At 41.3% G+C, this 15542-nt stretch overlaps 1 protein-coding gene across 1 annotated transcript in view; it reads left to right on the top strand.

Moving 5' to 3' along the window:
- Positions 1 to 8104, top strand: part of LOC106568737 (potassium channel subfamily T member 2) — a 78718-nt gene extending 70614 nt beyond the window's left edge. Inside the window, exons 27-29 of the mRNA XM_014139336.2 lie at positions 2456 to 2768; positions 5656 to 5746; positions 6635 to 8104. Coding sequence (XP_013994811.1) covers positions 2456 to 2768; positions 5656 to 5746; positions 6635 to 6749 — 519 coding nt within the window. The 3' untranslated portion in view covers positions 6750 to 8104. The remainder of the gene's footprint in view (positions 1 to 2455; positions 2769 to 5655; positions 5747 to 6634) is intronic.
- Positions 8105 to 15542: the final 7438 nt, after the last annotated feature.

Genomic DNA, 15542 nt, shown 5'->3' with positions numbered 1-15542 from the left:
TCTATATCCACAGTAAAACGAGTCCTATATCGACATAACCTGAAAGGCCGTTCAGCAAGGAAGAAGCCACTTCTCCAAAGCCACCATAAAAAAGCCAGACTACGGTTTGCAACTGCACATGGGGGCAAATATCTTACTTTTTGGAGAAATGTACTCTGGTCTGATGAAACAAAAATATAACAGTTTGGCCATAATGACCATCGTTATGTTTGGAGGAAAAAGGGGGAGGCTTGCAAGCCGAAGAACACCATCCCAACCGTGAAGCACGGGGGTGGCAGCATCATGTTGTGGGGGGTGCTTTGCTGCAGGAGGGACTGGTGCACTTCACAAAATAGATGGCATCATGAGGCAGGAAAATTATGTGGATATATTGAAGCAGCATCTCAAGACATCAGTCAGGAAGTTAAAGCTTGGTCGCAAATGGGTCTTCCAAATGGACAATCACCCCAAGCATACTTCCAACGTTGTGGCAAAATGGCTTAAGGACAACAAAGTCAAGGTATTGGAGTGGTCATCACAAAGCCCTGACCTCAATCCTATATAAAATTTGTTGGCAGAACTGTGAAAGCGTGTGCGAGCAAGGAGGCCTACAAACCTGACTCAGTTACACCAGCTCTGTCAGGAGGAATGGGCCAAAATTCACCTGACTTATTGTGGGAAGCTTGTGAAAGGCTACCCAAAACGTTTGACCCACGTTAAACAATTTAAAGGCAGTGCTACCAAATACTAATTGAGTGTATGTAAACTTCTGACCCACTGGGAATGTGATGAAAGAAATAAAAGCTGAAATAATTCTCTCGACTATTATTCTGACATTTCACATTCTTAAAATAAAGTGGTGATCCTAACTGACCTAAGACAGGGAATTTTTACTAGGATTACATTTCAGGAATTGTGAAAAATCGAGTTTAAATGTATTTGGCTAAGGTGTATGTAAACTTCCGACTTCAACTGTATAAGAAAGCTCAGGAAATATTATATATATATATTTTTTTTTTTACACACATTTAACAATTTCTTTGGGGTTGGCACAAAAGTAACCTCTATACATCCATACATTTTTTAAACTGGTACCGGTTATCTTCAGACGAGTCCCGTTTGTGTTGGTCGTAGGTTTGTGAGAGTCTCATCTTTCCATAGAGTAGTCATATTAGTTTGTAGGCCAAACCGTTTTCATGAGAAGACCGATTTTCGGGATGTCTCATGGTCTGATAAACACTGCTGCAACACAGGCACCTTACACTGCAGATGCGGAAGGCTGGCATAGCGGTGGATGCGGTGGACTGAGACGCAACCCGTGCAAAAAAAAAACATGTACAGTGCTGTGAAAAAGTATTTGCCCCCTTTCTAATTTTCTCTACTTTTGCATATTTTTTATACTGAATGTTATCAGATATTTAACCAAAACCTAGTATTAGATAACGGGAACCTGAGTGAACAAATAGCACAACAATGACATACTCATAAACAAAGTTATGCAACACCCAATGCCCCTGTGTGAAAATGTTGTCCCACTCAATAACTGGTTGAGCCACCTTTAGCTACAATTGCTCAAACCAAATTCTTCCTGTAGTTGTTGATCAGTCCCACCACGCTCTTGGAGGAATTTTGTCCCACTCATCCAAAAAAAAGCAAAAAACTCAAATATTTCAAGACTCTCAGTAGATAATTTAAAACCCCTTTATTCATAGGCTACTTGGCTAATATTTGTCCAGGATAGAAATATGCACTTCTGTGAAGCTGCTAAACCAGCCTTGATTAAGGGGAGGGTAGGTTATTCTTGTTTTTTTATCTAATGAAATGAAATGGGAGCGAGCAAATAATAATCTCGTTCCATGGGCATCCCGGCTGGATAGGCTGTGCTGCCGCTCTAAAAGTCAGTTAAGACCTGCTTTTGGTGGGTCTTGACATTTTTATTTTAGTGTTGCATGAAATTGTCACTTTTACGCTTGATTTTAAGGACACACCTCAAATATTACCACCCCTCCCACCTCAGTGCAAGCGAGCAGTTGATGTTAGACAGGTCAATTGCCAAACCTGGTATAAGGGGTGGAAAATTCTAGCGTGCCAGTTCTTACATGAAGAAATTGCAAACTAACGTGCATTTGACTCTTGCGCCTCCTTAGGATCAGCCAAAAATAGAGCCCTAAATCTCATTTTAGTGCAGATGAAGTTGGATTTCCTCTGCTGTAATATGTCTTGGTTAAATTGTGCTTGACAAACGCGGTGAGACTTGCCACTGGTCGTAATGTCAGTAAGAAATCATCGTCAAAACCACTTAAATTCTCTGGCCTCGCTCTTGATTATTTGTGAAACTTTTTGGGCATCAATTTAACTCCATATTTCTGTGTGTTTTAATTCACTTTGTTCTGGTCATTTCATTTTACCCTGTTTCACCATGGACATACTATGGACTTCATTAATTTATATGGCATTGTGTTTCGATTATACTCAGTCACAGCTCTCGATATGTGTCGAGGACTTTGACGACGCCAAGGAGCAGAACGACATAGAGCTTCCCCCTGTGGCCGGAGGGCTCCACCGCAGCTCCACCTCCAGCGACCCATTGGACGGGAAGGCCCCCCTGCTGAGGAGGAAGAGCATGCAGTGGGCACGAAAGCTGAGCCGGAGAGGCCCACGGGGGAACCAGAGGGGGGCTCAGAGTGGGGCCCAGCAGGGTCTGAGGGCCAGACGCTCGGAGAGACAGGAGCTGGCTGAGCTGGTGAACAACCGGATGAAGAGCCTGGGACTCTCTGCTACGGCTTATGGTGAGAAACCACACCTGAGGAGGGATGTTTTTGGGGGATTGCTAGTTGGATTTCCAAGACCTGGAATAGAAGGCAAAATACATTATGTGTTTGAAACATGATACTCTGGCTTAGTTGATGAATGGATGGATGGGTGGATGGATGGATGGACGACAGAGATGATTGTCAGTCAACATCGGACAAAAACGGACAATGATGAATGCATATAATTGAATACATATTAATACGTCTCAGTTTGGCCGCATTCATCATTGTCCGTTTTTGTCTGTCAAAAGTTTAAATTCTAGTTAACTATTTTCGGACATGTTGCATTTGTGGGAAAGGCAGACATTGTGAGGTTTTAAAGAACAATCATCTCCATTGTCCATCATCCGTCCATCTCCATTGTCCATAATCCGTCAATCCGTAAAATCTCTGGCTGGCCGTAGCTTAAATCACTTGATGTCCATACTTAAACTTCTCAAAATCTGCATCAGCCAATTAGAATCGATGACGTGATAGAACGCTACATTTGAGCATTTCCCATGAGATTGGTTGATTTAATTGACAATTTAAAAACACAATGCAGCCAGAAATACATAAAAAATGTGTTGAGCATAACACTAAAAAGTTAAAAAAATATTTCCATTGTGGTCCTCTTCAGCACATTTAATTTTTTACACATTCACAGTTAAATGCTGATCTGTAGTAAACATCACATGGTCAAAATAATTCAACAACTGTGCAAGACCAAAACAATAACACATTTTAATAGTCCACCAGATGGCAGTGGTTGCACTCCTTGAGAATAGCTCGCAGAACTAATCATCCAGCGTCCATCACTGTCCAAACCACGTTGGTGGCGACGACTTGCAAGTAGACTGGTTCCACCTTGCCTTGCAAATCTTTCCATTGCTTCGCCATCCTCGCTGAGTCAAGTCACCTCCCTGCAGCTCCTCAGTCGCCAGTCCCTGCTCTGAACCAGCCCGAGTAATCTCCCGGGGTGTTCTTCAGGCTGAATAGTCTCCCAATAATTGCACATAAAAACACAAAATACCCTGAACAAAAATATAAATGCAACATGTAAGGTGTTGGTCCTGTGTTTCATGAGCTGAAATAAAAGATAGCAGAAATTTTACATCCGCATAAAAACGTATTTCTCCCAAATTTTGTGCCCAAATTTGTTTACATCCCTGTTAATGACAATTTCTCCTTTGCCAAAATAATTCATCCACCTGACAGGTGTGGCATACTGTATCAATGAACTGATTAAATAGCATGATCATTACACAGTTGCACCTTGTGCTGGGGACAATAAAAGGTCACTCTAAAACACAATGCCACAGATGCACAATTAGCATGCTGACTGCAGGGAAGTCCACTGCGTGCTCGTCATTCTCACCAGGGTCTTGACCTTATTGGCAGGCTGGAGAAGTGTGCTCTTCACGGATGAATCCCTGTTTTAACCGTAAATGGCAGACAGCGTAGCATGTATGGCGTCGTGTTGGCAAGCGGTTTACTTAAGTGAACGTTGTGAACAGAGAGCCCCATGGTGGCGGTGGGGTTAAGGTATGGGCAGGCATAAGCTACGGACAACGAACACATCTGCATTTTATTGATGGCAATTTGAATGCACAGAGATTCCGGGACGAGATCCTGAAGCCCATTGTCGAGCTGCATGAGGCAAATGGTGGTCACACCAGATACTGACTGGTTTTCTGATCTACGCCCCTGATCCACGGCCCTTTTTTTAAAGGTATCTGTGACCAACAGATGCATATCTGTATTCCCAGTCATGTGAAATCCATAGATACATGTATTTCAATTGACAGATTTCCTTATATGAACTGTTGCTTAGTAAAATCTTTGAAATTGTTGCATGTTGCGTTTTATATTTTTGTTCAGTGTATAACAAAATTACCTGGCACACATAGCCCTATGCTAACACAATATCAGCTGGCCACGATTATTTCCTGTATCAAATTCCATATCAGTCAATCAAAGATCTTAAACTTTATATCCACCAAACAATGTGGTGGAAAAAGTACCCAATTGTCATATTTGCATAAAAGGAAAGATACTGTAAAAGAAAATTACTCAAGTAAAAGTGAAAGTCATCCAGTAAAATACTATTTGAGTAAAAGTCTACAAGTATTTGGTTTTAAATATACTTAAGTATCAAAATTAAATGTCATTGCTAAAATATACATAAGTATTAAAAGTAAAAGTATAAATCATGTCAAATTCCTTATATTAAGCAAACCAGAGGGCACCATTTAAAAAAAATGTTTTGAAGATAGCCAGAGGCACACTCCATCACTCAGACATAATTGACAAACAAAGCATTTGTGTTTAGTGAGTCCATCAGATCCGAGGCAGTAGGGATGACCAGGGATATTCTCTTGAGAAGTGTGTGAATTGGACCTTTTTCCTGTCCTGCTAAGCATTCGAAATGTAACGAGTACTTTTGGTTGTCAGGGAAAACGTATGGAGTAAAAAGTACATTATTCTATTTAGGAATGTAGTGAAGTAAAAGTTGTCAAAAATATAAATAGTAAAGTACAGACTACTTAGTAAGTAGTACTTTAAAGTACTTTACACCACTGCTTACAATAGGTCAACTTGGCCAACAGAGGGATATTTTAAACCTCAAAATTCAAGGTTTACCTTTGTTGACTAGGCTACCAGCTGGACGTGTTAGCATAGGGCTATGTGTGCCAGGCTAGCTCATGGGAAAAGCTAACATGTAGCGTTCTGTCATGTTCAACTACGTCGACAATTCTAATTGGCTGATGCAAATTTTGAGATGGATAAAAACTGTACGTTTTAAACTTTATCAAGAGTTCACAAGTATGAACAGGACCGATGACCACTAGGACCTATGATTGCTGGTTTTTTCCTATTCTAGATGACATGAGCGAGAACCAGAGCACTCATTCCCACACATATGTGTTGATCAACCCACCTCCTGACACCAAACTGGAACTGAATGACATAGTGTAAGTATGGCAGTAAGTAGTTAAGTACGGGCTAAAGACACACTCAAACACGATGTGCGGACGAAAGCATGAAACACCTAGAATCTCACTGCCAATAGGTACTTATCACAGTGGACGGCCATTCCGTCTCTTGCTACAACAGAAGTGGTACCTGCTGCGTGACGACCCCATAACAACGAACCTACCAATTAAAACAAAAAAAGAGGGCATTTTCTCCGTACATCCACGGATGAGCCAGTCACACTTCATGTGCAATGTAGGCTATGGGATGGTAGCACAACACTAAATACTTCCTCCAAGCTAGCTAACCACTGTAGCTAGTATTGACATAATAATTAAATCACAATGGATAAGCTACTTTCCATGAAACAGCTACCAGTGTTAGCTGCTGAGTTAGTGCAGTGTCCTTAGCTAGCTAGCAATGATGTGCTAGCTAAACATTTGGCTACGGGCTGGTACTGGCAGTATGGGATCATAGAGAGTGAATTAAATTGTTTCTTCGTCATCTTGCTAGGTAGTTATCTAGCTGTGGCCATCTGGCTAGTATCAATAAGGGCTTTCTACAAAATAGCAACATTAGCGCAGATAGCTTGGAATCTAGACAATAAGCAATACACACGGATATGCATTGCCAAACAACGCTACTGGCACCTTCTGGTTTATTTTAACAAGGCTGAGTGGCTGACGACTTCCAAGGTCTTCCAAGGAGTTTGACTGCCGACACTCTGTTCAATGTTCAAATGGTGTGTCAGATCATAAAAGTAGAAAAAAATCAAGAATGTCTCCTACTCGATATTACTCCCATTTCCGTATTATTTTGTGGATAAACAAATGTTTGAAAATATCATACCACTCAGAGTGAGAGGAATTCTCCATCCTGTTTTACAGGTATATCATCCGTTCAGATCCCGTGGGGTATGTCCCTAAGGCTGGTGACAGCAGGGAGAGTCTGGGAAGCAACACCTGTCTTGGGGAGCACACCAAGACGGAGTCTTCTTTCTGATCCATACCTACACACAACCTGCCTTTACAGTAGTATTGGGGTGTTAAAGGGATATTTCATTTTTTGCACTGCTACATCCTTGCCAGGAGATTCTGGACGTTAAATTAGAAAATAATAATAATAAAACGAGCTAAATAACCAACTAATGTGAAACAGTTAGGATGAAATGACAACATCGAAAATGAGCTAAAACTTGAACAAAGTGAACGATCCCTTTAATGCCATAATTATGTTATGTGCTACAATTCACATTGCATTGCGTAGAGCATGGGGTGGGGTGGGGCAATCAATATAATCTTGGAATGTATCATCCCCATACTTTATCTACTTTTCAATTAACATAGATATACGTGTGTCTTAAACGGTATCTCTCTCTTTCACAATGTGGCCTTTCCAGAGGATAAACTCAGTTTAGGAACTCATATGATTTTAAAGACACTCCATGGTCAGTCCCTGCCCATCTTCCAAATATGTCTGAACCCTTACCTCGTCAAATAGTATTTTAGTATGGTATAATCCCACAGCATTCACCTCCTCACCCCAAATATTGGTTGCCTTTCATGAAATAACCCTCACACTTGATCCCCTCCCCCCATCCAAATAGCACTGACTTTGCTGATAGCTACTTTATTGCAAAAAAAATGTACTTACTATGACTGAGATATGTGACTTTCCCACCTATCTAGCTTAAGATGAATACACTAACTGTATGTCGCTCTGGATAAGAGCGCCTGCTAAATTACTAAAATGTAAATGGTGGTATTTGTTTGCATGTTTGGGGGGTGATGACTGAACTGTTTGGGTTGCTATGCAAAAATCTGTCCTCATAGTTTACAGTATAGAGCTCGCCAGCTTGTAGTCCTAAAAAAACAGAAATGAGTAACCTCTGGTTCGTTCAACCATTGCTATGGCGGAAATGAATGGGGAAAGAATGGGGTTTTGTGATAAACGGCGAAAATAAAGTCTGAGGTTAACACAGGCTTAGGAGAACTTCTATACATTGTGTTCTAGAACAAAACTTATAAGATCTCATAAGCCTCTGTTTACCACAGACGTTATTTTTGCAGTTTATAAAAAAAATAAAACATTAATTTCCCCATAGGCTTTGCCCAACGAGCCATGGCAGAGTTAGTGCCTACAAAAAGTCGCCACATTGCTCTATTACCATTGCTCTCTATACCTCATGATATCATATTTACTGTTTATTTATTCATTTGTACAGTCATGTGAATCATGCATTGCACTATACTCACCTGTTGAATGTTTGTTGTCATTCATATTGACTGTCATAAATAATGGAATGTTTACGCTCATCATCTTTGCACACTTTGAATGCAAATAGATTTCTGAACTTGTGGGGAACTCTTTTCTTCATTAGCTTTTAAGTTTATTTAGACTGGGATTTAATGCAAGGCATGTTAGAGCACGGCACACTAACATACTTTTAAAGGAAATTATGGTTGAGCCAAAATGCGCAGTGTTTACCACGAATGCAATAGTACGATGGGGGAAATGCGGGGAAAATGCCTTTAAAAGGCGCATTTTCGGCTGTATAGTGCACCACGCTTTGCATTAAATTGCTTTTATATTTATTTGACAGGGACAGTGCACGTTAATCAACATTTTATCACGATGACATAAGTCATAATAGCATAATAGTATTCAAAAGTAGGCCCTACAGAGTGACCATAGAAACAACTTATTTTCTGTGAATATATATGTACTGTCATTTAGTTATTCTAGTCTGCAGGTGAGGAGTGTTTTTTGGACTCCGGTATTTTTTGGACTCCGGTATTTCCTGGGTCCGTGATGTGGGCGGTGCCAAAGGCATGGAGTACTGGAGATAAAGCTCTCTGTATTGGAGTGGGTGGGTGGGTGGTGGATGTGTGAGAGAGAGAGAGTGTGTGTGTGTGTGTGTGTGTGTGTGTGTGTGGTTAGATAAAGTTGTTTCTGTGTGGCATTAGACAAAGGCTTAAGAGCTCAGAGGAAGACAGTAGAAATCTCAGAAGAAGGGAGATGGCAGACTGACAGCTTTACAATGCCCTTGGGTGAGGTATCTAAAGTAGTACTCACATGTATTAGACAGTAAGTTACAGCTTAGTCGGTGTGATAAAATCACAACTGTCCAAACACAGACTGTATATGAAGTATATCCCACCCTGGATTGCCATCAAATCTGTAGATTTTTGGGGATGTCTTCTCTAATGTTATGCTTTCTTAATAGAAAGAATAGCTCTTGCATTAATTATCATTGATTTCTGGCCACTATAAGACTACCCAGATAATGGAATGAAATAATGCTTATAACAAACAACTTGCAAATTGGAATTCTAGGTGACAGTCCTTGGCAATGGCTTGTGATATGTCATCTCTCATCAACAAATAAAATCGGGGAAATGTTGCATCCTTCCTAGGACCAATAGCATTCTCTGTAATTCATGATCTAGAACACCAAATAATGATCTTGTGTTATGCTGTTTTCAATTTTTTTGCCCTCACCCTTTGAGATTCACACAACAACACACCCAACATCAGTGAGCCTCCCAAGGGAGATTTAGAACTGTACCGAGAACAAGACATAGCTGTTCTTTGATTTGCAGCACTAGCCTACATACTCCACCTCATTGGCGCTCCACAGCTGTCTCTGCCAATGCTAGAACATCTAAGTCTGAATTTACTCAAAGGAAGAAGATCAGTGAAAATCAACATAAAAAAATATTGGGGAAAGTAATCCAATGTTTTTTTTGTCATGATTTGGATTTATTCCGCTTCACTCCGCTTCCTTCACACTCTTTCATATTTTCCTTTCATTAATTAATAAAGAATTAATCAAAACACGTCTCATCAGCACCACTCATCTCATTCCAGAAACATCATCTTCAAAAAGAAACTTAATGAAGAGCCGCTAAAATGCGTACATGCCGGGAAACAGCAGGGGACACATAAGGTAGTGGACTAGCGGGGAGCTTAGTCACATTAAAAAGTTGCTAATGTCTTCGGAAGATATCTTTCACCGCTGAGGTGTCAACGCCTCTTCAAGTGGTGGTCTCCTGAGCCACAGCAAACGATCCCTTCACGTAATCTCAGTCGTTGTGGTCTCATAAAGAAATGAAACAACAACCTCATCTCTGCTTATGAGGGCAGCGCTCGCTGCTCGCTTGACACTTCAATATGCAAATTCAAGCCTTAATTGTAGCCACGGGAATCGTGTAAGTGCGAAGGAAGAAGAAGAGTCATCGGGGAAACGAACATCAAGGCCTGTGTGCTGACAGTGATGGTAGTTCAGATCTAAGACTCGATGGCATTTATTTACATGCCTGGGGAGAGAGAAGGGGGATAGAGAAAAGGAGAGAGAGATAGCGAGGGAGAAGGAAAGAGAACGTTTAGATCTGAGACTCAAGGGTACTTCTTTACCTACAATGGTGTGAGACGGGGGGAGAGAAAGGGGGAGAAGGAGAGAGAGAGAGAGGGAGGGAGAGAGAGAGCAGACTACAGAGACCAGCTGTCATGTGAAGGCACATTTTAAAGACACATTTTCAAAGACACATTTTCACACACTTTGTGAAATGTGTTTTATGTACAGTATAAGGGATGAATACTGATATCAGTGGTGACTGCTTTTCAATGGCTGTTCTATCCAATAGAATTAACCCTCGCTGCTCATGCACATACATAGTCGTACTAAAATATTGTCTCTTTCAAAAGTATTTTTTTGGGGGGGGGCAGGTCCCCCATGTACGGTACCTTGTAAAAGTTACACCATTGGTTACTATCACAGTGTTCATCGAGGTGACATTGTTGCCAACTTTGAATTGACACAATGACCAAAAAAAAGACTTGTTTATACCTGCCGCTAACATGCGTCATTTGCCCTGATCTTGTCCACATTCTGATTTTGCCCACCTTCTCAGAAATATGTCTACACATGGGATTAAAATGTGTCTCATATCCATCCACTGTGTTCACATTGTGACCAGATTTCCTATATGCAAATAATTTGATAGGTATTCTTAAAGAATTCTATTTTAAGACACATATTGATGCCGTAAGTCAATGGTGCCACCTCTCAATTACTTTAGACGGCGGGATAATGATGATAGAAATTGTTTCACTGTCCAGATCCATCTATACTTGTAAGATATCCAGACACAATGCATGCCTGACTACCTCCCGAGATCACAATCAGATCACAATGCATCTTTTAATCGTCTACAGCTGTTTTTAGGTTTTATTTATTCGCACCAAAGAAGATAAGTGAAAGACAAAACAGTACAGATAAAAACAAGGTCAAAACAGTGCAGATGAGTTTGGAAACCCAAAAGGGTTTATATGAAAACCACACCCCAAAAAAACGATGTACAATGATGATGTTTTGGCAATGTGAAGATATAAATGCCAGAGTATGGATCCTCTGTATCTGATAGAGAAGTGACAATGTGTGGTGCGGCAGTGGGGAGGGTGAAGGTTATCGGAGTGTCTTGTGTTGTATGCATGGATTTGGGAATGAACCTGGAAGAATCGATTGAAGGGTTTGGGTAGGATGTCTGGGAGGTATGTGTATTTGTAAATGAAGGTGCATAATTGGATATTGAGTTTCTTAAACAGAGGGGCAGATGGAGCCAAGTAATTAGAGGGGATGGCTAGTCTTGCAAATGTATTTTAGATGATGAGTAAATAGTCTAGTTCCATTTGGGCATGAGATTAAAAAACAACACTCAGCTTGATTGTTTCAAAATAAAAGATTGCTTTAAAAATAATCAATATAATGACAATCTTTTTTGAAACAAGTCAGCTGTCAGCTTCAATGATTGTTGACTAATTAGAAAATGGGAAGACAGTGTGCGTGTGCATGCACCCCTTCTCACCTGTGCACTCATTCACCCCCCTCAAAGATTAAAAGTAGTGGATTGTTGTAACTGTATTGGTAGACAATTAATCTACATCTACCCAATGCTTTTACACCTTTCAGAGGACTTAAGCTGAGTGGCCAGAGCTAGCATGAAATGGAATGCAGCTCAAAATGACATGGCTAACGAATGACAGCAGGATGCCTCTCGCTTCCGACAAGTTTAGGATAGGATGTCGATTGCTTTGCTATCTAAAATAAAAATAATTCTGAACTGCTGAAATTACTGCAATACTGTTAATATATTTTGATCACTTTTCATGTCATTTTGGCCAGATGATAGGCCTACTCACTGATCAAACAATATCGGAAGAAAAGTGTGAACCTCTTATGAACGTTAGCTCTGGTGTACGGCTACTTGTAGATTGTAAATTACAACTTTATACTACTACATTTATCATGACACAAGACGAGACCCAGATGCAGACACAGGAAGCAGATGGTTGGAGTTTAAGATGTTTAATAATCCAAAAGGAGTAGGCAAGAGAATGGTCGTGGACAGGCAAAGTTTCAAAACCAGTTAAAAGTCCAGGAGGTACAGAGTGGCAGACAGGCTCGAGGTCAAAGCAGGCAGAATGGTCAGGCAGGCGGGTACAGAGTCCAGAACAGGCAAGGGTCAAAACCTGGAGGACTAGAAAAAGGAGAATAGCAAAGGCAGGAGTACGGGAAAACCGCTGCTTGACTTGGAAACATACAAGACGAACTGGCACAGAGAGACAGGAAACACAGGGATAAATACACTGGGGATAACAAGCGACACCTGGAGGGAGTGGAGACAATAACAAGGACACGTGAAACAGATCAGGGTGTGACAACATTACTAATTAGCTAGCTAATTATTCAGTGTCTAAACCAGTCTGATTTCAGTGATCTGTAGCATGTTATCTTGAATAGGCCAAGTCAGCTACGACACTTAGGTCAGGGATGTTCGAGCTAGTGTTTTCAAATTGGGCATGCTAGCTAATGTAAAAAAAAGTGGAAATGAACTATTTTCCTTAAGTAATCATACAATATGTTTACATTACAATCCTTGAACCTTTTATAACAAATCTATAAGGATGACCTTGCTGATGTGTCCTCTACTGTACTTCCTATACATTTTGCTGATGATACCAACTTGTTTTATCACACAATAATTTCTATGCACTAATCAATGAAGCCAACTCAGGCATGGCAACATTTTCAGAATGATTCAGATTAACAAATTATCTTTAAATGTAAAAAAAAATTCACCTCCATTGTAATCACTGTTAAGAATAAGAAATATTGTGAGTAAGCATGAGAGCATCAGCTGTTCCGGATGACTGTGATCGCGCTCTTCGCAGCCGATGTGAGTAAGACCTTTAAACAGGTCAACATTCACAAGGCCATTGGGTCAGACGGATTACCAGGACGTGTACTCCGAGCATGCACTGACCAACCGGCAAGTGTCTTCACTGACATTTTTAACCTGTCCCTAACCTGTTATACCAACATGTTTCAAGCAGACCACCATAGTCCCTGTGTCCCAGAACACCAAGGTAACCAGCCTAAATTACTACCGACCCGTAGCACTCACATCTGTAGCCATGAAATGATTTGAATAGGCTGGTCATGGCTCACATCAACACCATTATCGTAGAAACCCTAAACCCACTCCAATTTGCATACACAATAAAACCACATTGGTGCTCATATACAGTGCATTCGACAAGTATTCAGACCCCTTGATAAAAAATGTTCCTCATCAATCCACACACAATAACCCATAATGATAAAGCAAATTAGATAAATTTTTGCAAATGTATTAAAAATAAAAAAACATACCTTATTTACATAAGTATTCAGACCCTTTGCTATGAGACTCGAAATTGAGCTCAGGTGCATCCTGTTTCCATCGATCATCCTTGAGATTGTTCTACAACTTCATTGGAGTCCACTTGTGGTAAATTAATTAGACATGATTTGGAAAGGCACACCTGTCTATATAAGGTCCCACAGTTTGACAGTGCATGTTAGAGCAGGAATTATCCATAGAGCTCCGAGACAGGATTGTGTCAAGGCACAGATCTGGGGAAGGGTACCAAAAGATTTCTACAGCGTTGAAGGGCCCCAAGAACACAGTGGCCTCCATCATTCTTAAATGGAAGAAGATTGGAACCACCAAGACTCTTCCTGGAGCTGGCTTCCTGGCCAAACTGAGCAATCGGAGAAGGGCCTTGGCGTTCCTCTGGGGAGCTCCAGAGTTCCTCTGTGGAGATGGGAGAACCTTCCAGAAGGACAACCACTCCACCAAATCAGTCCTTTATGGTAGAGTGGCCAGACGGAAACCACTCCTCAGTAAAAGGCACATGACAGCACGCTTGAATTTTGCCAAAAGGCACCTAAAGGACTCTGACCATGAGAAAGAACATTCTCTGGTCTGATGAACCCAAGATTGAACTCTTTGGCCTGAATGCCAAGCATCACATTTGTAAGAAACCTGGCACCATCTCTACAGTGAAGCATGGTGGTGGCAGCTTCATGCTGTGGAGATGTTTTTCAGTGGCAGGGACTAGGAGACTAGTCAGGATTGAGGGAAAGATGAACAGAGCAAAGTATAGAGAGATCCTTGATGAAAACATGTTCCATAGCGCTCAGGACCTCAGACTGGGGCGAAAGTTCACCTTCCAACAGGACAACGACCCTAAGCACACAGCCAAGACAACGCAGGAGTGGCTTCGCGACAAGTCTCTGAATGTTCTTGAGTGTCCCAGCCAGAGCCCGGACTTGAACCCAATCCAACATCTCTGAAAATAGCTGTGTCAGGTTAACATGAACTAAACAGAAAATAACCACCCACAAACACAATGAGAAAAACCCCTACTAAACTATGGACTCTAATCAGAGGCAACGAGATTCAGCAGGCTCCAATTAGAGACCAACCCCAAACAATACCAACATAGAAATAGATACCCTAGAATAAACCTAGAAATAGAAGAACATAACCCCAAAACACACTAAACAAACACCCCCTGCCACACCCTGACCAAACTACAATAACAAATAACCCCTTTTACTGTTCAGGACGTGACAACCAGTTTGCAAAGATTTGGTGAAGATATGCAGTACCAGTCAAAAGTTTGGACACAACTACTCATTCCAGGGTTTTTCTTTATTTTTACTATTTTTTACATTGTAGAGTAATAGTGAGGACATCAACACTATGAAATAACACATATGGAATTATGTAGTCACCAAAAAAGTGTTAAATATAAAATATATTTTGATTTGTTTGAGATTCTTCACCTGGGATGCTTTTCCAACCGTCTTGAAGGAGTTCCCACATATGCTGAGGACTTGTTGGCTGTTTGTAATTAATCCATGGAAACTTTTTGTAATTCCATCACTGCATCACTGCGTGCCTGGCAGATATCTCAGGTTGGATGTCGACCCACCCCGTCAAGCTCAACCTCGATAAGACAGAGCTGCTCTTCCTCCCGGGTAAGGCCTGTCCACTCAAAGACCTTTCCATCACAGTTGACAACTGAGTGAAAAGAACCTTGGTGTGACCCAGGACAACACCCTGTCATTCTCTGCAAACATCAAACAGTGACTCGCTCCTGCAGGTTCATGATCTACAACAGGATGTGACGCAGATCCTAGTCCAGGCACTTGTCATCTCCCGTCTGGAATAATGCAACTCGCTGTTGGCTAGGCTCCCCATTTATGCCATCAGAACCCTGCAACTTATCCAGAATGCTGCAGCCCGCCTGGTATTCAACCTTCCCATGTTCTCCCATGTCACCTGCTCCTCCGCACACTCCACTTGCTTCCAGTCTAAGCTTGCACCCACTACAAGACCATGGTACTTGCCTAAGGAGCAGCGAGAGGAACTGCCTCTCCCTACCTTCATGCAATGCTCAAAC

This window comes from Salmo salar, chromosome ssa14 (genome assembly GCF_905237065.1).
Source record: "Salmo salar chromosome ssa14, Ssal_v3.1, whole genome shotgun sequence".
Lineage (NCBI taxonomy): Eukaryota > Metazoa > Chordata > Actinopteri > Salmoniformes > Salmonidae > Salmo > Salmo salar.
The sequence above is the reverse complement of the archived record's forward strand: the minus strand, read 5'-3'. Positions and strand labels throughout refer to the sequence as shown.